Here is a 23,952-nt window from a genome sequence, read left to right on the forward strand (position 1 = left end):
GTATGTATCTGCAGTGTTGGAATAATTGAGGGAAGGGGGAATAGAAAAAGTAGCCCTGTAAATGTGACTTGTGCTTTAAAAATACAGTTTGAACAGCAGTTTACTAAAGGACATTGTGAAATAATTAGCTTTCCAGCCAGACCAGAGAACAAGGTCATTGTACAATAACATTGCTTAGCAAAATTATTTGTTTAATATGTAAAATGCCCAGAGTGGCCTTGGCAGCCATATGGGCAGTATCAAAGTCAAGTAAGTAAGTAAGTAAGTAAGTAAGTAAGTAAGTAAGTAAGTAAGTAAGTAAGTAAGTAAGTAAGTAAGTAAGTAAACAAACAAACAAACAAACAAACAAACAAACAAAATATAGCAAAAGAAATTACTCTGATGGCTAGCAGTCGCGTTGTGGGAGAGAACTGAAAGTGTATTGAAATAAATAAAACATATTTATCTTGCAATATAAATATGCAACAGGTACTCTGGTTTTACAGTACCTTGGTGTACCAGATACTGTATTTTACCAGCCCTTTCCCCACCCCACAAATAAATCTTAATACAATAATACTTATCATCAAAATGTCAGTTTGCCAGATTTTGAGTTACAAACTCTTAAAGTCCATCCAGCCCTTCTGTAGCCAACATTGAACTAGATGGGCCATGATAACATTGAGTATAAAATAATTCCTGTGATCTACTCATCTGGTGCCCTAGCAAAATGTCAATCAATAGTTTTTGATCTTCCTGCTTTCTGAGAAGCCCTTCCGGATTGGCTCCTTAGCTGAACACCAGCTGCAGGCACCCAATACATTGCAGATAGGATTACCAAGTGTCAGCGGATCACATGAAGCCTCCAAGGATTCCCAGGATCTCTAGCTGGAGAGATAAGGTTCAGTAGTGCTGAGAGAAGGGGGGGAATCTATGTGACAAACTTTTAAATTCTAGGGGGAAAGCCATTGGGTACATGTAGTTTGGCCCATCAGGCCATTTGGAGAAAAAGCAGGGACTAGAGCACCAGTTATGTGACCCCTGTGCCTTCACAGTTACATAAACCCTGAGGCTACAGCAAGACCCAGAAAATGAAAACTCTCTCCAAATAGCTTGTTTGCCTGGATTCTAAGCCCCTTTGCTTGATTTCCCTTATCTCTGTTTCCATGATCAGCTGATCTAAGAAACAATCCCAGTGATGGCAGGTGTAGCATAGTCATTTGACATTTAACAGCCAAGATACCTTAGGTTGGTTCAGTAGGCTTCAATATTATTATACTTGATTTTCTATGACGGGAATCATAGAGAATACAATTGTTTTACTACCTTATACAACCACCAAGCAGGAGTGAAGCAGTGTGCTAATGGACCAGCCTCTATTCCAGCTGGCTCCCATGAACCAAAGCACAAGCCACAAAACCCTGTAACAGTATGGAAAAACTGGTAGTGATTGGCACACCATCTTTCAGCAAAGTTGATTTGCTCCATGGTATTTTCATGGAGAATTCCTGATAAATTGCTTGATTGCTGAAGTAGGGACGAGAATAACAGATGAAGGGGACACAATCTATAGGGACTTAGGAAGCTAAGCATGGTTAGATCTGGTTAGCGCCTGGACAGGAGACAACCAGGGAACCTGTTTATGCTATTCTGAGTTTCATGATGGAAGTATAGTGTGGAGGACATGAATAGCGAAAACCCTTTGTCATGTAATACCAGAACCCAAGGCATTTGCTAAAGTTGAACGATGTAAGATTCAAGACAGCTAAATGGAGACCTTCAGACAGCTGTGAGCAGCTTATGAAGAAATTGGGGGGGGGGACATCTTTGTACTATTTCTGAGTGAGAATCCCTTGCTTGGCCCAGTCAGTGAATTGTGGAACTTCAAAATTCACTGTCATAGGATGGCTGCCAGCTTGGACAGTTTTAAAGTAATACAGTATAAGATTATAGATATTGGTGGATATAAAGGCCTTTGGTATCAGAGGTAGTTTGCCTACCTCTGATACCAAAGGTGTTGGCAATGCAAATGAGATGTTGTGTTGCACTTATGTCCTGCATGTGGGCCTCCCATAAGACAGTTTTCTTCCTTTTCTCCCCTGTCCACAAAGTTTTAGACATCAACTCCCAGACATTCTGACCATTGGCAGTAGATGTGGTAACTAAGAGTTGAGAACTCAGAGTTGAAAACTCAAAGCATCTGGACAGCCAAAAGATTGAGAAGCATTGCTGTAGACAATCTGTTGGTCACTACACAATTAGAATACTGCACAGAATGAGATAGACTTTTTGTCTGATGTGTCATGGCTGTTTTTCCAAATACTGTAGAGGCAGTTTATGAATGATATAAAGTTACTGGGTTAATAAACAATGTGTGGGTGTGAGTAGTAGTGGGGAGTGGCACGGTGACTTTCTAAATGATCAGAAACTTTGGAGGGCTCACCAGCTGAAGCTGGTAGAGTTGAACTATCATTTCATTCTTGTGTGGATGTATTTATTTAGGACATAGAGCTTGATGACTCAGGAAGTTATGTAAAAAAAAATACTCTGACCCAGTTAATTTTAGATGCTATTGTTGGAAGCAAATCAATGAAAATTAATCAAACGGTCATGAAAGAACCACAAGGATAAAGTGCAGAACATTGGTGGGTGGGAAAACTTTTGGCAGCGGTCACGACAAGGGTTTTGATGAGAGGAAAACACATTCTCAAGCAAAGTAGAGAGTAACTGTATGACTAAATGGTAAATAATGGTTAAGAACATGACTAAAAGACTAAATCAGTGGCGCTCCAAAGAGGAATATCTTTGGTCTGCTCTCAGTTGTCAGTTTCTTTCCCAGTTCTTTAGTGTGGACTTCAGAGGGACGTGACAAGAGGAATTTACAAAATCACAATAAACAATGATTTTTAAAAACCTCGCAATGGGACTTTGTATGTACTATTTGGTCATTCAGGACTAGAACCAATGTAGTATAGAATTAAGAGCAATAACCTGGGATCTGAGAGACCCAGGTTCAAATCTTGATTTGCTCCACTGAGTGACCTGGGGCCAGTTGATGTCTCTCAGCTTGACCTACCTCACCCTTTTTGTGGTGAGGGTAGAAAAGGGGGGAAAAACCACAAGCCCTGTTTTGAATTCCTCCACAGGGAGGGGGGGGAGTCAGGATATAAATGTAGCAAACAATTCTGCTGTTTCTAGAACTGGTCAGTGACTCTAATGGGACTACTTGAGAATAACTGCTGCCTCGAATCCACAAAGAACTGAACTAGATTGGCTAATATTAACACCCACCAAACTGGTGATTCTAAAAAAGAGTGTCTAATTGCAGGCTCCACTTGATTTTCCATTTTAAAAAGACTTTCCATTCTAAGCTTTCCCCTGAAGGCTCACAGTTCACAGAAAATGCCATCTTACTATAAATCTTACTTACCGCAGGAAAACTGCCTCCTTTCTAGTACAGGATGCCCAAATGAAAATGGTTTTGTGAAGCCGTTCTCACAGTTGGCCCAAGTAGTCGTGGTCTCTTTTGGAAAGCCAGCAAACACCAGGAACTGCTCCTGGTTTCTGAGGTTTGGTGTGAGTCAGAAGGTAAGGGAATGAAGTCAACGCCCTTTGTCTCCTTCTCCTTGACTCCACCTATTCCCAGTCTAATCTGGAGTTTGGAAAGCCAGTCATTCTCTATTGGGAGAAGCAGAGCTTGGAAACATTACTTTCCTCTTTTTTATTATTTTGGACTACAACTGCCAGAGTCACACAATCAGCATGGCCACTAGCCATGCTGACTAGGGGATTCTAGGTAGCTTTTTCCCCAGCTCTGGGGCAAGCACAGAACTTCTGTTGGCTCCAACAGTCTGTGACTACACGCCTTGATTTTCCTTTGAGAGTCTGTCTTTCTTTTTTTTCACTTAATTCTTTGGCACGGAGCAAAGTCCATCTTAAAAAACACGATTCGTCTGGGATTTCTTTTCTGCTGTTTTGTTGCTTGTGCACTGCAGGGGGATTTCCTTTAGGAAGCTAATGTCTTTTGAAGATTCCTGGAAGGGGCAGGATCCAAATCTTGCTTAAGATTTTCCATAATGCAGTTGCAAGCTGTCATAGTGCTGTTGGTTAAAAGCCATTTCCACTCCCCATGGCAAAATCACCTGGTTTATCACCCACAATTAGGCTGAAGAAAAGTCGCGACTATCATTCATGCAGCTTTGAAAAGTACTAATAGCTGAACTTTCTCTCTCTTGCTTTCTCTCTCTCTCTCCCCCCCCCCATCCCTCTTGGGGAACTGGGCTGTCAAGATATAGACAGTGTTGCGTTGGGGCTTATGAGGTTAAGCACCAGGGCTTTTGGGATTCATTAGGGATGATGACATCATTTGCCACCCATCCCAGGCTTCTCTGTTCTCACTTAGGTGGGCTGCAGTCCTCAAAATAGCAGCTGGGGCAAATTGGGCTTTCCTAGGAATGATCCACTCTTGTGAGTTTTTCCCATTGTGTGAGAAAAATGGCTTGTGGCGGCAGCTTGGTCTTGAATATGTGACTGAAACATTTTAGCTTTAGGTTTACACAAGACTGGTATAAGATGAGAATTTTAAGAACTGGCTTGTTGATGTATTGTAGATCATTACAGGGGCTTTCAAACCATTGCCTTACTAATAGACCACTCAGTGTAGATGCTTGCATGGGTTATCCTCTGGGATTTAATCTGAGACTGGACTCAATCCATTCTAAAATATAATCTTCTCAATGTACTGAAACATGTAAAGAAGACATTGCCTCTAAGGAAGTTTTGGATTGTGCTTCCCTTGCTACTGAAGGTGCCCGGGCCATCTCTCCATATCCAAGCTTTTAGGAAGCCAAGCTTCCTGTTTGAGTGCTTTGTCTTGAAAGAGACATGAGCCCTAGCCATTAGCCATAGCAAATTAATATCTCATATCCTTAATGGGGCTACTACTACATCCTTCCTGGCTTTCAGGAAAGATCCATAAGTATTCTTTGCAAATATTGCCTGAAAGCCTGCGTGGTGTAGTGTCGATAAAGTGCCAAGGCTAGGACCCACGAGACCTGAGTTCAAATCCCTACTTAGCCATGGAAACTCACTGTAGATGGCATGGTAAACCACTCTGTGAATATCTGTCATGCCTCAAAATTCCTGTCAGGGTCACCATGTATGAGAAGTGCATGATAATGGCATAATGGCACACGAGGGTGATTTCCTAGGAACATCAGACTACCTACTATTAAAAAGAGAGAAAGAAAGCCGGGGGGGGAGGGGGAGGGAAGATCTATCATTTACTTCAGTTTGTAGTACAGAATTCATTTAGCTTTCTCAGGGAATGTTTCAGCCTGTAGGGATTTTTCCCCCTGGGAATATGTTTAATTTAATTTTTCGCACATCTGTCAGAAAAATAATTCTCTAAACTCTTCTTCCATTGATGTCATCACTAAAACTTGTGGCAGAGAGTGGGCAGAAATAACACCTGAAGAATGTCGTATGTCTCCGCAGCAACATACTAATTCCTGAGGGGTGGCTATCTTTCTTGGTGACAGCAAACACAACTAAGGGGTATTGTGGCCAGAGATTGTAAATGTTACATTTTAAGACTACAGTACAGCTCTCAGATTCTCCACTGGCTGTTCTGGGTAGGGGATTGTGGAAGTCTTAGTCCAAAAATATAATTGGACTAAGACCATGAATAAAACCAAGATTATGGAAGGAACTGCCAGAAGAACTCTCAGAACCATTGTCTTTTACTTTCTTGAGATCATGGAAGATGGGTGAAGTGTTGGATGGGTGGACAGCGGCTAACATTGTCCCTGTCCTGGAAAGGGGCAAAAAGGAGGAACCTTGAAACTGCAGACCAGTCAGCCTAGCATCAGTCCCAGGGAAATTCTTTGGAGTGGATTAGAAAGTTGTCACTAAAAGCACCTTGAAAGCAATGTATTAATAGCTTGACACCAACACAAATTTCTCAAGAATAAATCCTGCTAGACTAAACCTATCTCATTTTTTTGATTGGGTAACATTCCTGGTAGATGGTGGGAATGTGGTAGATATACAATACTTTGACTTCCTGAAAGCCATGACAAAGTGCCTCATTATATTCTGACTAGCAAGCCAGCTATGTGTGGGCTGGATAGAACAGCTGTCACATGTACACAGTGGGTTGCAGAATCATAATCAGAAAGTGCTTATCAATGGCTCAATTTCAAACTGGAAGGATGTAACAAGTGGGGTAGCATAAGGCTCAGTTCTGGGCCCAGTGCTCTTCAACATGTTTGCTAATAACTTAGATGAGCGGGTGCAGGGAATGCTTGTCAAATCTGCAATGTCACACAATTGGGTGGAATACCTAATGCCCTGGAAGACCGAAACAAAATTCAAAAGCTCAAGCACTAGGCTGAAAACAACAGAAGGAAATTTAACAGGGATAAGCACAATGTTCTACATTGGGGGGGGGGGGAAACCAAACACACAGTTACAAGATGGGGGTATACTTGACTCAATAATAATATGAGTAAAAAGGATTTGTTGTTGTAGATCAAAAGCTGAATATGAGCCTAAAGTGCAATGTGGCTGCAAAAATGGCAAATGCTATTTCAAGATGCACTAACAGATATAGAATCTCCAAATTCTGTGAAGTACTAGTTTCCCTCTATTTGGTACTGGTTAGACCTCATCTTGAGTACTGTGTCCAGTTCTGGACACCACAGTTTAAGAAAGATGCTGAGAAACTAAAACAAGTTCAGAGGAAGGCAACAAGGATGACTAGGGCACTGGAACCAAACCCTATGAGGAAAGACAGAAGGAACTGGGCATATAACTCTATTATTCTAGGATGATGTTTTGAAGGAGCACTAAGGTGTGTGGGCACCTGGGGTTAATGCCTTTTTTAATTCTGGGTTTTGGATATAACTCCACCCCCATGTACAGACGGGTAAGGCTCCTGTACAGCGGGGATGACAATTAGAGGGAATATTGCTTGTTACCCTTTCATGCTTTATACAGTAGCTGTAGCTCTATACATTTACTTTGGAGGCAGAATTAATAAAACAAGGGGCTGTTTTTTGATTACTGTACATGTAAGACCAGAGCTGTAACTAGCCATTTTGGCACCTGAAGGCAAGTGGCACCATCATCCACCCACTTCATTGTGAGGCATGATCACAAACTGTGCATGAAAGAGGAGAATGTGATGTTCCTGTCAAAGAAAAGCAAAGTTCACATTGAAAAACAAAGCAAATTAATAGAGCTGGGCATTGTACTCCTTTATTTTCTGAACATTTGCTGGTAGATACCCTGGATAACCAGATCTATGAACAAGTGGGTCCTAGATCACATCAAGTGTCTATTTTCTCCGGAATAAAAAAAAATTGTCATACTTCGGGTGCATCATGAGAGGACAAGACTTGCTGGAAAAGATAATAATGAAGGCAGAAGGGAAAGAGGAGGACTTCTGTAATTCCAGAGCCTTTTGAGCTTCACTAAATTTTTATGCACATAGCGTCCCCCCCCCCCTTGCAGGCATGGGCACACAGACACTTCATATGGCAATAGAATCAGCAGGAAAAGAAAACACACACACACAAAGACAAAAATCAGCAAGATTACAATATTTAGACAAGCCCTTAGAAGAAGACATTACTCAGAAAAGACTTCTGGTGCCATGTGTATGATCTAATAAAGCTCAGAATGCAAACAAGTGATTGGATTAAGGTTGACTTTTCATTCCTAGCGGCGTAAAAGAAAAGAGTAAAAGTGTTTACAAAATATCTTTAGGTACCTTGCACAGTTTTACAGTCAATGGAAGCAAGAAGTCATTCATTTCCTGTAATACAACAGGAGTTGTTTCATTCTGTCACAGCACTGTCCTGATATTGTGCCTCTAAAGATCCTATGTGTAACATACAGATGGAAACATACCCTCAAGGTAAAAAAAGAAAGTGGAAATTGGCTAAAGATCAAAGTTTACTTACATTCCATTCCTTCCATGCTTTTTATTATCCTGTCTAAATTTAGTCTTTTGTAGAGACTCCCCCTCCCCCTCCCCCTCCTCATGAAGGAAAGCTGAGATTACAGAATTCAGTTTTATTTTCCAACCTGCATGTAATTTGAAAGTGAGAAAATGTCTGCAACACAGGGAAACCGGCAAGCCTGGAAGGTTATAGTATCTTGCTGCTCATGCTGACAAAGGTCCTGGTCTCAACAAAGATGATGGAAAATGGTTAAGACTCCAATCCTGCAACTTCACTTGTAGGCACACCTGAAGTTAGGATGAGAAAGTTAGTCACTTTTGGTTTTCTTCTGCATTCAGATTTCTGAAAACCTTCATTTTTCTGTAGCTCTTCATATTTACACAGTCTAAATTTTCAAAAGGAACTTGAAGAAAATTGTTTCCAGTTTGTACTGGTCAAATTCAATAGGTAAAACTATTTCCACTATGGAGAGGACCACGTTCAGAGATTATTGTTGTAGTTGTTGTTCCTGTTACTGCTACTACTATTACTATTATTAATAGAATGTCCAAGCCAACATAGTCACTGGCATGGCCTGAGGTATGCTGTCTGAGGTAATCTCCAGAAAAGTAACTGTTCTCTTTCCTGACCACATTTGACCTTCCTGCTGCACAGGAGTTATAAATGAACAGCCTCAGAAAAAAAAAAGGGAGACAGTCCTAATTCAGTATGGTTGCCAATTATTAAACCTAATTAAGGGATTAAAACCCAAACGTGGTTGTTTAAGGACTCACAGCCCTGGGCCTGTGTAACATATCTTCAGGTTGTGGTTTCTTATACATTCAGTTTTCAAAATCTCAATTTCTTTCATCCTCTAATAAAAAGAAATTTGCATATGTTAGCAAATTCTTCTGAAAAATGAACTGCAACAAAAATCTTGTCCATCTCTGACCTCCACTGATGGAATCTTCTCAAGAACATAGAGGGAGTATGACAGTAGTAACCCAAGTGCTGTTACAATCATGGAGGGTCCCAGCAATGTTCTAAAATTTAGAAAGTATTTCATACCTTCTCATTCTTATGTAATAATTTACACATTTTATTGGCATACCAGGTTTTGGTCACCTCATCAAACAGCTGTTGACATTAGCGGATGGACGCTTGGTGTTGGCCTTGGAGGGAGGACATGATCTTACCGCCATCTGTGATGCCTCAGAAGCTTGCCTCAATGCTCTGCTAGGAAATGAGGTAATTAATAAACAAACAGACCTGATGGAAATTACTGTCCAGTAACAATTGGAAGACCAAACTTTGCCTATCTGATCACCAATGATTATTCATAATGCAGCTTGAGGTTACCTACCCTACTGCCTAAGCAGTAATGGCAACCAATCACTGGGTGGCCACTGAATGTATGGATACTTACTGTGCCCATTTATGGCTGGACATTGTAGGGTGAACTGATGCTTTGACTATTGCCAGTCAATTGAATTTTTATATTATTTGTAACATATACATCCGGTGCCTGTGTATTATATTACCTCTAGTGTACAGGTGCACCCTACACCCAGTGCGCATAGCAAATCCTGTAAAAACAAGTAAGAACAACATTTCTCTCTCAGATAACAAAAAGCAAGAATGAAAAATAAAATCTAACTAAGTGGAATGGCACTACTTTCTGCTATACTTCAGAATTGCACTGGAAAAGGTAAAAGGATGATAGAAAAAGACAAAACGATATCTATTAAAATAGAGGAGCATCTGTGAAAGACCATTTTGTAGGTAGACACTACCACTAGAAGGTGAATGTCTCTGATAATGAGCTACCTGATCTCGGGAAGTAGAGGTATCTGGGAAAGAGATTGGATGTAGAAAAAGGTGGCCTTGAACATGGTGGCATCCATTTAAGGCACTGCTGAAATAGGAAGTTGACTTGTTCTAAAATGTCTGTCTTGTCATGAGCTCAATATAAATTCTAAGGCAAGTTCCTCATCAGTTGTGTATCTGTAAAATGGGAGAATGGCCTTTGCATTTTTAGTACAGCAATAAATACCAATGTTATTACCTTGATACGAGGACAACCATATGCTTCAATATGCATGCAGCTATTGTCCTTTAAAATCCCAGAATACTTTTGAAGTATTAAATGCAGTTGCAGTCTTTAAAAATGAATGTATCTTAGCATTAGACAAGTAGGTAATCTTTTCCTGAGGTGCACGGAAATGCTTCACGACAGGTTGGCCCTAAAATTAGGAAAAATGGGGCAGCTGCCAATGGCGTGGAGAAATTTCAGAGCAGGGTGAGGCTGGAGGCCAAATTTCTTCCCCAAAGGCTCTCCATAGGCTGTATCAGACTTAGAGATGGTAAAAAATGCCTAAAATCTGAACAATATAAAGTAGGAAGTGACTGCTCACAAATTTGCCCTTTTTTGTAATTGCTGTGGGGCTTGGAGGCCCCCATGATTGCCCCTCATGTGGGGGAGAGTACCTCCACAAGTAGAACATTTTTCTCAGATTTTTTGGGTTTTTTTCTGGTTGGAGAATGATTGTGCATCCCACTCAGGTCAGGAGGGGGCTCAGAAATGGGCACAGAACCCCCATGTATCGATGGTTGACCTGTTATCTACGCATCCTAAGGGAAGCACAAGTGTAACAGTGCTCTTAGGTGAACATGAATCACTGGTACATATAAAAAGGCCCTTTTGCATCCAGCATAGAGTGATTGAAGGCCTGGTGCTTGAGTAATTAATTTCATCAATTTGAAACTTTAAGTGGTGTTATGTTACAGACATTCGTTAGCGCAGTAAATTACCTCTACTTAACTTACACAGCCCATTCAGATAAAATGTCTCTCCTTTTTTCAGCCTTTAGTCACAAGAAGAAATTTAAAAATAGCCCAGTGGAGTCGCCCATTATAATAATTTGAAGATACAATTTTCTGCAGGTGATTAATAGGGTGATTAGAACATATTATCTGCCACTTCTCTTCTACAAATAATGCAACTCACCCTGCGCTTCAAAAACATTGGCACGGCCCACATTGGCTTCTGATCATGGCACATGCAATTGAACTCCAATTAGAAAGGTCAGGAAGGGCCTTTGTGAGGCACTCTGCAGTTTGTCAGATGTATTTATTCATGTGTTGAGGATTAGAATTCATAAACATGAATGCAGGGGGCTTTAGAATACTTCTGCTCTGTCTTTGTTGTTCTTGGCTGGAACCTTTCAGTGTAGCAATGCACGGCTCCATCTATGCTACTTGTCAGCACATAGGCGCAAGTGCACACACGTGCATGCACACACAGACTTATCTACAAAACAAGCAACTGTGAAACTAGCAGCAACTTCCAGCATTCATGGGAAGCCTGTCGGACACAAAGACGTAATGCCACAGGCTTAGCACCATGAAGAGCTTTTCCCAATTAATTTGTCTGAATCCCTGGAAGGAAGGGAAACATTGTGATAGCCAACATAGGAGAAACAAACATATACACTTACACACACGCAAATACATTTCACACTCTGAGGACAGTTGGTTTCTGTGTATGACCTGCAGAAAAGTGATCATTTTTATGAAATACTTTGGTTTGGATTCAGTTTGTATAGTTTCATTCAAATTAGTGGAGCTTAAGATAGTCTGTATGATTCAATCTGGACTCAACCCATTGCCGTTTATTTCTCCAGTGTTGAATTTGTTGTTAAAGAAATCCAGTATGGCTTACGTGTATTTAAAGCACAATGATAATCAAAAAGGTAAAAGCAAAATACCAATAAATAGAATGCCATAACAAGCGTTACCCTCTATTTTAGGCAGTCTAGGAATTGAGAAGATTCCACGTTATGCACAGGGCAGAAAAGATCTTACACTGTGCTTCAACCCATACTTAGCAAGGTGTTAGTTTTGATTTGAATGGGATATCTGTCTAAGTAGGTACATGTGGGATTATTACTCTTGTGGAGGAAGGCTAAGAAAGAAGGAGCAAGATAGGCCTCCCTAGGAAGGGAATTAGAAAGATGAGACACAGAGCTAAAGGGTGGGAGAAAACCCTTCTCACTACCCAGCCTTGATACCCTTCTGAGGCGAGCTGGTCCCATGAGGAAGTCTCTGCTTCTTTTATTTTTATTTCTAATATTTTGGTAAGTGGGCAGGATTATTTAGAAGGTGGCCACTTAGACATCAACAAAAGAACAGTTCCAAATACTAATTTTGTATGTATAGATGCAAAATGAAAATGTTTATAATTACAATGCATCCCAGTGGTGTGGGATGAGTTGTGTTTCATGCCGAGTCTGCTCCTCTAACACTGCTAATTGTGAAGTACAGTTTCAAGGTCTCTGATCTTTCTCCTTACGGTTCTTTGTCTTTGGATTTTGGATTGGATAACCTTTCAAATGAAGGATATCAAAAGGAAGGTTGTCCTCTGGCAGTCCTTCAAATGGTGGGTTGTTCTCGCCAAAAGAAGACGTGTAGCCACCTTGGACATAGAGACATCACAACAAATAAGGGCATGAAAGTAGACTGCTCATGAGAACTGTCTATGATTTTTTTAAAAAGAGAGAAAAAAGGGCACAGTAAGTTCTTATATTACTTCTGACATAGTAAACCTCACAAAAAAATATTAATTTGTGAAGGTGTGATGGCGAAGTGTGAAATATAGTCCAGTGGTTTCTCCATGCATTCAGATCCCCTAATTCTCAATCCTGCTCAAAATTCCCGGCTGCCCTGAAATTTCCAGCTCAGCATTTCCTATGCCCCCTACCCGCCTTCTCTGTCTTATCTGGAAGGGCTCCCCAGAATGAATCTCTTCCCCCATGACATTGGAGAGGCTTCTCAATCTGCGTGTGAAGTCATCTATGACTCATCTGCTGTTTTGGCATGGTGGATGCCCCTTCGGTTTCACCACCACGGGCGACAAACTGCATGCTCCAAACCAATCCTGTTTCCCTTTAATATTATGCCTCTAAATACATTTGTAGAACAAAATAGAGTCCTAAATACATTTGACTTGGAAGTGAGTCCCATTAATTTCAGTGTATTTGATTTCCAAGCATGTGTGCTTTGGATGACAGCCTACATTTGGATATTACACAGAAACCCTAACTTGGATCCAAATCACACTTACTTGCATTCCAGCGAAACCAAAGGGACCTACTTCTAAGTGTAAACTTATTTTTTGCAGGGTGTGTGTGTTTCAGAATAACATTGAGAATCAATGGCTTTCCTCCCAAAGGGATCCATATCAGCCTTCCATCACTGTTTATAAAGATAAAAATGTGGAAATGGACTGAATCTATGCAGGTATCCAAAGTCAATTTCTAGACCCCATTTAAGCATTCAAGAGAAATATGGGGAGAGGGGCAGACATCTGCGTGTAGACTGACTAACAGAGGCTGAAATCTTTCCTTCTGGTACTGCAATTCCCAGACTCCCCCAATGTCAATGGCTATACTAACAACAGGTTTTGCTTGTTAGTATAGCATCTCTGATGTGGCTGGTGGGGAGCTTTCTAGCCTGGGGTGACTGTCAACAGTCACTAATGTAAGTCACTAATGGCCAGTGATTCCTTCCCTGACTCTGAATTCAGAGTCCTGCCTTTCTGTTCAAGTTTCTTCCACCCCCACCCCCACCCCATTATCTGTTGGAAGCAGTTTGTTCAGGCTTGTTGCTCAAAGCAGTCGTGTGTGTCAGTTTGCTGTTTGATCTATTCTATTGTAAGTAATGAAACTTTTTTAGTCTTTCTCTTACAAATGTCTCAGAGTAAGCTTTTTCAAAAGTATAAACTTTCTCTTTATTTTGGTGGGAATATCACATTCTCTTCCCGCTTTTTATTGGGTGTGGGTGCCCATGCCTTAGGGCTGGAGTGTGTGGGAGTTGCTGGTTGCCCACACACTCCAGTTATAATCTGAAAAGTCACTTTTCAAAACTCTGCTGTCTCCACTGCCTCCCTTCACATCTTGAGTGGGTAAGTCTGAAAGGGAACCTCTTGCGCTGTCATTTGAACCAGTAACAGAAAACTCTACCGGTGTGTTCTGTCCTACACTCACAAATTCTTCCTGTCTCAAATACTCAGGCATGCACCTAGAATTTTGTAGATATTGACGTGAATTTTAATGTGCCCTTTGTTGAATTCTTCATAAACATATTGAAAGAAAATTCTCCCCTATATGTACTGACCTAGTTTCAAACGTACAGCGACCTACATAGGACCATGCTCATGTTAAACATAAGGAGACTTTCAGAAAAAGAGATGGCAACCTTAATTCCATATTAAGACATGCCCTATGCAGTCATTACAGTAAATAGGTGAGGAGCCCCATCAGCCCTGAGCTTCCATCAGGACAACAGTCCATGGAGGCTTTTAATGGGAGTCCAACCCTCATTTTTCTAGTATTATAAATAATGTGTAGAGTTTTTACAAGTAGTGGGGATTGTCCTCCTCAGGAAGAATTTGAGCCCAGGTGATCTCCCTCCTCATGTGTTTACATAAACCATATTTGACAATACCTGAGGTTACAGTTCTATAGACAAGAACTGAAATCTGAATTTTCAATAGCTGTGCACCCAAAGCTCTGGATAAATGGGCAATCTGGATTGTTTTCACATGAAAGTTTTAAATGTCAATTTCTTCCTACCTTGAAAATTAAGATTTTAGCAAAATGTGGTGAATTATTTTCCAGCATCAACTGATGGGGATTTTTTCACTCATCCCTACAACACATATAGAAGATAAAATGTCTCCATGAGTGCTTGCTCTGTGTCTTGTCCTTATATGGTGAGTTAGGGTTTTTTGAAGATGAATTACTCACCTCTTTTGCTGAATACCTATGCAACGTGCCCAATCTATACATACATAATAGTTGTCACATTTCTCTGACTTCCATGACACCATGCTAATGAATCCGGTATTTAGACTTCTCTATTCTTTAATGTACTTCACTGACTGAACAAACACACCAGATCTCTCTAGCAGAGAATTCTGAGTACTTCATCTAACTGCAATTCCCAGGATTCAATGGGATGGAGCATAGACAGTTGGAGTGGTAAAAAGCATTTCTTGTTTGCCCATTCCCTCCATGAAGAAGTGTTTACATAACAGCTTACACTTTACAGCTGTCTGGATCGGTAATGCCTGGCTTCAGGAGTCCTCAGGCCCCTGGTGTTATGGGAGAGATGGGCACAATAATTTTGTTGGCCAGCCTTCCCATAGTAATTTGTCCTTGAGGCATTGCCACCATAGAGGCTTTGGTGGGCAGTTGGAAAGGAGCAAGTGGCAATATAAGGAAGGAAGGTGCTTCGACCCTCCTCTTTTTCCTCACCTTCTTTCTTTTCCTCCCTCTCCCCATGATAGTTCCTATGGGGCAGTGAAGTGGTACCGTAGTGGGAATACACTACCTACAATGCCTTATTCCATGCTTTATGATTATGAATAGGATACCGGTCTTCAAAACTTCTTTATAAACCAGAAGGATTAATCATGCATTCAGCAAAGAGCACAAAATATCTCCCTTTAGATTTCCCATTCCATATGAGCAGGTTGTGGTGGAGTAAGATGTGACCAATAATTGCATAATTCTTGAGACAAGCTGTCTCCACACATCGGTACAGCCTGTCAAGGAGCTGATTAACTTCTGTGAAAGTCTTCACTTTCATTATAAGATAAAGAGTGAGTGGGGGATCACGTTTTCTGTAATTTGTGCAAAATGTCTCTGTGTGAAATTATTATCTTCTCCATTTCTGAAGCAAAGAACCTACATGAAACAAGCAAAGGAGGCCCGGCTGGTTGATCAAAAAGTTACATTCCATCGGATGCTTCTCGTTTTTGGTGGTGCCCTTTTATGCAATTTGCACAAAAATCATTTCTGCAAATACAGGAACCCATCTTCTGAGCACCAATGGTCTTTTTATGCAAAGAGGAAAATGGTGCTGTTTCTTGCTCTCTGGCACAAATAAGGATTTATGTCCCTAAAGCAAGGCAAGTCTCCAGGGAGATGTTGAGAGCAGGAGTAGCATGTCCTTCTCTGCTTGCCTGCCCCTGGATTCAAATCCACCAAATCCAAATAGGATTTGGGAGATGCCAGTAAACAAGAGCCAGAGGCTTGCTTGCTTTCTAAAAGCAGATGCTATTCAGAAATTGCTTGCTCACTTCCCACCCCAGGTGGGAGGAAATCCACTTGAGAGGTGTAAAAAGCAGAAGCAATTGGATTTCTCTTGAAATCTGAACTAAAAATACTAAAATTCTTAATTGAGACACTGAAGAAAAATAGCAGTGGAGGAATGTTGTGTTGATGCAAAAGGTCCCTAACACGTTCAGTTGGTGATTGTCAAACATCCATTATAAAGCACCTGTCAAAACAATAAGAGTGATGGTTTCACCTAATTAGAGAGAGGAAAGAAAAAGCAGCTTGCAGACAGACAAACTGTTGAGAGTGTCAAGACAGTTCTAGGCTGTAATTTGAACTCTCTAATGGAGTAAAACAGTGATTTTTCCATGGAAGCCTCTAAATTAACATCAAAATTTATCTTTACACATGAATCTCTGTGTTGTTATTATTTTGATTTTTTTTAGTGTTTAGTATAAGACTACAGTGGAACTTTTTAAAGGGTAAGTTCTAATCTAATTCTGAAAGACTGACCTGACAGTGAGTGTCTTCCTCAAAGTGAGATTGTCCAGAAATAAAAACTTTTGCTTAAACTTTGTATCTATGTACACATAACTTAGATCAGTGTACAGCTTTAAAAAGCAAGTCTTTATTTCCCCATTTTTCAGAAATAACTATAGTAGTACTTTCTTTAATTACTTTAAAAAACAATGCTAGCTGGCTAGATGGCTTGGTAGTTTAGGTATCTGGCTGCGGAGTCAGGGGGCGTTTAATTCCCCACTGTGCCTCTTCTGAGTAGAGCCAGACTGTGATACCTTGGGCAAGCTGCGCAGTCTCAAGATGCCCCAGAAGAAGGGAATGGTAAGCCATTGATGAGTGTTCTGAAAAGGGTTGCCATAAGTCAGAATTGACTTGTTAGCACATGATTATTTTATTGTAAAAATAATGCTATAAGCTTGTAGTTTATAGTCTACTTTCCAGTTTTGGATGCTGCAAGCATCTAGATTGTGGTACATGTACATTGACCTCCTGTCTACCTCATCATCACCTCAACTCTCACAACTGAGCATGAGTCATCAGTATAAATGGGTTCTTGAACCAGGTGATCGTACCTCCTCCTCCAGCATATAATGAAGCCACATCTCCATAAATACAAAAATATCTACCTATCAGAGATAGGAAAAGTTGTTGGAACTTGAATTCTCACAACCAGTGTAGCCTGTATGACCACATTATACTGATTGTGGATTCTGGGATATGCAGTCCAAAAAAGCAACTCTGCCTGTGTGTGATAAAATTACCATTACACTGGAAAAGGGGAGATCTTATCCCTCATTATGTTATAGATGTAATCTACCATCGCTATTAAGAAAAGAATTAACTACAAGGAGGTTTGTCAAGTCATCAGATTTCCATTGAGTGCGGGCACAGGACCAAAAACTGAGAACAAGAAGTGGGCTATTGTGGTGCCATGGGGTCAGGCCAAATTGTGTGTGCACGTGCATGTGTGTGCGCACACGTGCATGCGTAAGGAGAGTGATTGCAGGTGTGCAAAAGAGAGAGAGGGACTAGGGATTTCCTACACTACTTCCAAAAGAAATATTAAATGGGTCATGCACATACAAACACCTTCATGCTGAGCCAGGGCATGGGTTGGGAGTGGGGAGGGGAGATGGGGACCCACACATTGAAGCTGCTCTACACAGTAAAATCAAGCTTTGTTCTCATTTAGTACCACACACCCTGAGAGCTATTTCCTGCTTGGACAGCCAGAGGAGCATAGTGATCCTCTGAGACTTCAGCTGGTGCCCTGAGACCTGGCAACACCAATTACAAATCGTTTGTTATTTTGTAATGAATTCCTTCCAGAGTCTGAAAAACAGCTAAGCTTTGTGCCAAGCGAAGTGAGTTTAAGGTGGAGTACAATCCCAAAGCCACCCAGCCAACTCACATGCGACTGCTGCAGAGTCAGGAAAAGTAAATTGTGAGATCTTGAGAAAGCTAGTACCAGGAAGGTGATACGAGTCAAAAAACGGTTTTTGAAACCTTGGACAAGATAGGAAATTTGAGAGTGGAGAGCGCTGGGCTAGCCAAGCCTGAGGTCCATTTAGTGTAACATAGTTCCTCTTTATCTATCAAAATAGCTCTACTTCCACCCTCAAATTTCTCACCTTGTCCAACAGTGTTAAAACCACATGATATGGTTCGCTCCCATCTGCTAGCAACAGGGCAGGGAGCTTTGGCAACCACTACCTGATCGGCTTCAAGTTCGCCATTTCTTGGCAACGCCTTTCCTTGTATGCACAGATTTTTCTGGAAGCAAGGACAAGAAAGCAGAACGTAGGCCAAATGGGCTAGCGTCAACTCTTTGAAAAAATATTCCTTGGTGTATCTTTTCAGGCCTATCCATCAAATGGCTTTGTTGCTCCTGCATTGACCTTAGCCTGTTGTTTATGCAAAATTCTTTTATAAAGATATATTTCCAGCTCTTTTGCAGCCTTTGTGCTTTTTGGCTCCGCAGCTAATAGAATGCCAAGAAGTGTGGGAGCGAAGGTGACAGTGCTATGTCTGTCAGTTGTAGAGAGATTCCTTTTGCTCACCACTAGGTCTCATGATATTTTCCAGGGACACCCTCTTGTCTATTTAGTTTAATGATTAAGGGAGGGGAAACATGGATCATTGCCATCAGATATTATTCAGATGTGAGGCAGACAGTCTCTCTATTTTTCTGAAGACTCAGAGCAAGAACTTATTTCTATCTGCTGCTGTTAAAAGAAATCACAGTGTTTTCATAATGATGGTGCTTCTGGGTCAAATAGGGTGTATATGCATTGATCCTGCTTTTGAAGCCTGATGAGGCTTTACTGACATGGAGCAGATGCTGATGGGAGAACACAGGTCATCTCTGACATTCAATAAAGAGCTATTAGCTATATTACAAAGGTATATCACACTCTGCAATAGAATGATGGAGCTCTGCCTTCAGATCACATAGTTCAGTGTTCTTCCACCTTGAGCCCTGCCCAACTATTGTGAGAGTACAGTTCCTATCATCCTCCTGATACTGGCCAGACAGACTGGGGAAGATGGGCGTTGTAAGCAAAAAATATAGGGTGACTTATGGATAGAAACCAATTATAGAGTCCAATCACTTTCTATATTAGCCAATATTTGTTCTACATGTTAGCCCTTTTTCAAAGTACTGTAACATAATTCCCAGAATATCATGTGCAGGGATTAGAAAATAAGAAGAATAAAAGCTCCCACACTGCAAATCTGTTGTTTCTTGGACTGATTCACTTGTCATGTTCATCAGTTTGTGATCACAACCTCCAACAATAACTTGCATGTATGATTCCTGTCCTTGGTGTAACCCCCTAAATATAAACTTTCACCCCCTCTGAAAGTTATTGGCCTCGGTTTGCCTTCATGCACACCGAGCAACCAAGTGGCATTTATGGAAAATCCTTCAGAAACCAACCATTTGTGGTCCATCGGTCCAGATAGGCGGGGTATAAATCAAATAAATAAAAATAAATAAAATTGTTCATTGTGGTTGGAGTAACAGGATACAGTATTTTTCTTAGCAGCTAGATCTCTGTTCCCCTCCTGATCTTCTGTATAAGATCAGAATGGATCATGCACCATTCATTCACCTGTACATTCCAACAGCATGTTTCATTTGTGTTTCTACAGCCATGATAGCTGTGTCGGGATTGTTATGGTCTTCTGAGCACAGTGGCGAAAATGTAAAAATGTTTTTTGCTTATGAAAATGAATGGGGAATACTGGATGTAACAAAATCACAGGTTTAAAGGGCAAGTATGAGCCTATCAGGAACTCGGAAATTGTTGGGTAGACTACAACTCCCAGAATTCTCCATATCCCCCAGTGGCCATGGTGGATGGGGAAATCTTTGAAATGAACAGAAAGTAAATTTCTCAAGCTCTGCTGCAAACAGTAGTAAATTGAATCAACTGCCAATTACCTTGGGAAGTGGTAAGCTCTCCAGTGCTGGAGGTGTTCAAGAAACAATTAGACAACCATCTGTCAGAGATACTTTGATTTGGATTCCAGCAGTAAACAGTAGATTGGACTTGGTAGTCCTATGGCCATTTCTAGCTCCATTATGATTCGATGATTCTGTCCCTTTGTGAACACCTTCACTGCTAAACAGCATATGCCAGTGCCGTGAAGAGTCTTCAGATGACTGTGTGAAAAGATACTGAGGGAGAGATCAGATGAACATATGGCTCACTATTTGATTTGCTTTTCCTGTGCTTTTGTTCCCCTTATTTTCCTGTGACCATGTGTGTTTTAAGTAAGAGTGATCCCTCCCACTCCTTTTGCAAGCTGTCCTCCTCCTTTCTGGCACAGTGCCGCGGCTGCAGTTTATTTGTTGCAATTGGCAGCACTCTTGATTATCCTGTTCTACAGTCAGTTTGGTTGCTTCATTCACCACCCCCCAATAGAGGTGTGGATGGCGTTCTCTTCGGTGATAAGTCTGTGATATATGCAGTGGGTTCTGACAGTAGAAAAGACAGTGGAGGAACCCTTTCTAGTTTCCTTTTCTCATTTCTAAATATTATCCTAAGTGATGTTGCATTATTTCAGATATATGGGAGTGTCCATGCTAGGTTGATAAAGTGTTGCAGTGCTATGCCACTTACTACATTAAACAACAAAAAAAGGGAAGTTGTCATGGCCTGCAGAATATCTGTGACAAAAGACATAGAACAGGGTGGGAAATAATCAAAATGGAGAGAGATTGGAGCAATCTTAAATGCTGTCTGGATTCTTCTCATTGGAAAAGAAATGTCTCCCATGTGAATGGAAGGGTGGCTCAAATGTGAGATAAAATAGGTTTCATAAGAGCATTTTGAACATAGCCTAGGTTGCTCCAAATTCATCCATCTAATCAGGGTATTTGTCCATTCCTAAAATGACCATGGGACAGAGCAAGAAGCCAGAAGCATTAACAGAATAGAATCTCACAAGGTGTGATTAGAAGCTGAGAAAGAGAAAGTAAATGAAGTAAAAGAGAATATGCTCTTTACCTTCAAAATGAGGGACGTGGTGGTGCTGTGGGCTAAACCGCAGAAGCCTGTGCTGCAGGGTCAGAAGACCAAGCAGTCATGAGATCGAATCCACGCGACGGAGTGAGCGCCCGTCGCTTGTCCCAGCTCCCGCCAACCTAGCGGTTCGAAAGCATGCAAATGCAAGTAGATCAATAGGGACCACCTCGGTGGGAAGGTAACAGCGTTTTGTGTCTAAGTCGCACTGGCCATGTGACCACGGAAGATTGTCTTCGGACAAAAACGCTGGCTCTATGGCTTGGAAACGGGGATGAGCACCGCCCCCTAGAGTCGAACACGACTGGACAAAAATTGTCAAGGGGAACCTTTACCTTTACTTTTACCTTCAAAATGAGCCTTTCTTTCTTTTCCTGTTGCAGATTCATAGATTAAATTATCAAAATCTTAAACCTGCAGCATCACTTGTTTCAAATTGAGGGGAAAGGAAGTTCAAGGAGAAAGAGAAAGAGTAGAAAGTGTAGAACAGAAGTCTTTGTACTTTGTGCTTTTAAGAAAGAATCATATAGGAGCACACTCATTGTCCTTTAAAAGTCCTTCACTCACTCCATTGCCAGAGGCTGCCTTAGGAAACCTCTGGAGGCTTTCTTCTGGAAGATGGGAAGAAGAATGGGCACAATAAAAACAAAAAATGAAACAGGGTGCCTAGTTCTGTAACTGGCACTGCTCTGCCTGGAAGGCCTCCTGTTTTCATTCAGTCTTTCTCCTGGCCCTGTTGGATCCTTATGGAGATCTAGGAAAGCACAGATACTGTCATGGATCCAGACAAGGCCTTGGTTGAAGCACATCCAAAAGGACACAGGGCACATTGGCAACATGAAGGCACATTTCTGTAATTTCTGCCAAAAATAGCAACCAAACTGTGTTATCTTCAGTGCTAGGTTGGAGCAATATTATTTCACACTCGTGGGTCTTTGATAGCAACTTGTTATATTATTTGGCGTGACATTGACATCCTTCCCGATTTGTCCCTTCTTTGAATTATTTGTTCATTGAAAGGAGAGGTGGGGGTGAGGAAAGAAAAATGACTGGCCCATGTCACTTCTAAGGCCAGTCCAACAAAATTTTGTTTTGGCACCCAGCTGCATGTAAGGACACAGTGGAATTTGATTTGTGAGAAGTCAACCAAAAAATTACCCAAATAACTAGCATTTTTAAATGACTAATGCACAGACGCACACCTGCTCAAGAGGCTCTATAGATTAGTCTTGCAGTCTCTGGGAAGGCCCCTTGGAATTTAATTGCACGGCAGGAAAACTGAAAGCAAAACTGCCCTCCTCTCCATTTAATGGGAAGAATTCCTGCAACTGTTTAGATACTTCTTTGGCTGAGCTTTTCATGAGGATTAAGCATTTTCATCATGCTTTTCCTCCCTTCTAGCTTCCTGCCCATGCATACTACATTGTGCTTGACTGATATTGTTCTGTCCTTGTAGCTGGAGCTCCTGTCTGAAGAGATCCTCCAACAAACCCCTAACATGAATGCGATGGTTTGTTTGCAAAAGATCACAGAAATTCACAGTAAGTCTCCCTGTTTATTCTTGTCCTTTTTAAAAGATCAAATCTCATTGACAAAATGGCTGGAAAGGACACCCCACTGAAACGGAGGTACAGTAATGCCCATATTAAATAGACAATGGGAGACAGTGTGGTCTATGGAATGGCAGACTAGGAGTGAAGAGACCTGTGTTCAGATAACTGCTTCACCATGGGAACTCACTAGGCGATGGCAACAATAAAACCATTCCTTAAATTTCTCACATATATTAAAGTCCTATTAGTGTCATCATAAATCAAATGCAATTCAGTGGCACATACCACAACAACATAACCAATAGATATTAGACTTTATGTGTAAAAAAAACACATGATGGCCAGTGTGGATACTGTAATGGATAGAGTGATGGACTCAGAAGACCTGGATTCAAATCCCCACTCAGCTATGGGTTTTCCTTGTCATGGGTCATTAACAGTGGTCTTTCTGGCGTGTATAGTCCAGAAAGACAGCTGTTAATGACCCATGACAATGGGTGGAGAAGGACTGCAGGATTATCCCTCACCCCCAGTCCTTTGTCCATGTAAGGAGCCTATTCAGACCAGGGGGAAGTGAAACCAATGGCAACAATATAGCAGGGATCTCTTACCAACTCTCCTCAGACTGAAGAAGCTACTTGGATGAGTAGCAAAAAGTTTCAGCCTGACAAGAAAGAAGTCCAGTTGCCACAGCTCAGCTTCCAGATAACCTCACCTGGATGACTGAGAAACTTTACAGACATTCTTTAAAAACACAGTTGTTGAATGCAACTCGATGTCATCTAAGCCAAAATGTAAAGATCTATAAAGAAGCTCCCGCAAAAGGCTTCCAAATGTCTATAAATACATCCACAGATAATTTTTTTTTCTCAGCAATTGTTTACCTTCAGAAATCAGGCTAATAATTTCAGAGCACATAATAATAATTTCAGAACACGTAAGAACTCAGTATGAAATCAATACAAGTAATAACTTTGCCGCGAACCCCACAAAGAACCCATGACTGGACATAGGTGTCGTGGCATTTAGGATGTCCCAAATATGATCTCTGAATGACCTGAATAATGTTTATCATGAATTTAAATGAATAAGTTCAGTCTTAAGATACAATGACTTGGGAAGCTAGGGCTACCTTGCCTTGGTGATGCACAATGGGACAATTCAGTTCCTTGTTCCATTCAGTCCTGAAACGCTATATATCAGATTTATGTTTCCTATTGTTATGTGTTATCAAGTCACTGCCATCGTACAACAACTTACTTAGACTTTCAGAGGTATGTGAGTTATTCATGGCATGGTTTAT

The 23,952-nt window shown here is 41.1% G+C and overlaps 1 protein-coding gene across 11 annotated transcripts in view; it reads left to right on the forward strand.

Annotated features, from left to right (window-relative positions):
* The window catches only part of HDAC9 (histone deacetylase 9), a 546,236-nt gene that overhangs the window by 506,269 nt on the left and 16,015 nt on the right, over nt 1-23,952 (forward strand). For all 11 annotated transcript variants that reach the window (XM_073003276.2, XM_078377172.1, XM_078377173.1 and 8 more), the window contains 2 exons: nt 9,040-9,173; nt 22,553-22,637. In XM_073003276.2, coding sequence (XP_072859377.2) covers nt 9,040-9,173; nt 22,553-22,637 — 219 coding nt within the window. The remainder of the gene's footprint in view (nt 1-9,039; nt 9,174-22,552; nt 22,638-23,952) is intronic.

The sequence above is a fragment of the Pogona vitticeps genome, chromosome 6 (assembly GCF_051106095.1).
Source record: "Pogona vitticeps strain Pit_001003342236 chromosome 6, PviZW2.1, whole genome shotgun sequence".
NCBI classification, from domain to species: domain Eukaryota; kingdom Metazoa; phylum Chordata; class Lepidosauria; order Squamata; family Agamidae; genus Pogona; species Pogona vitticeps.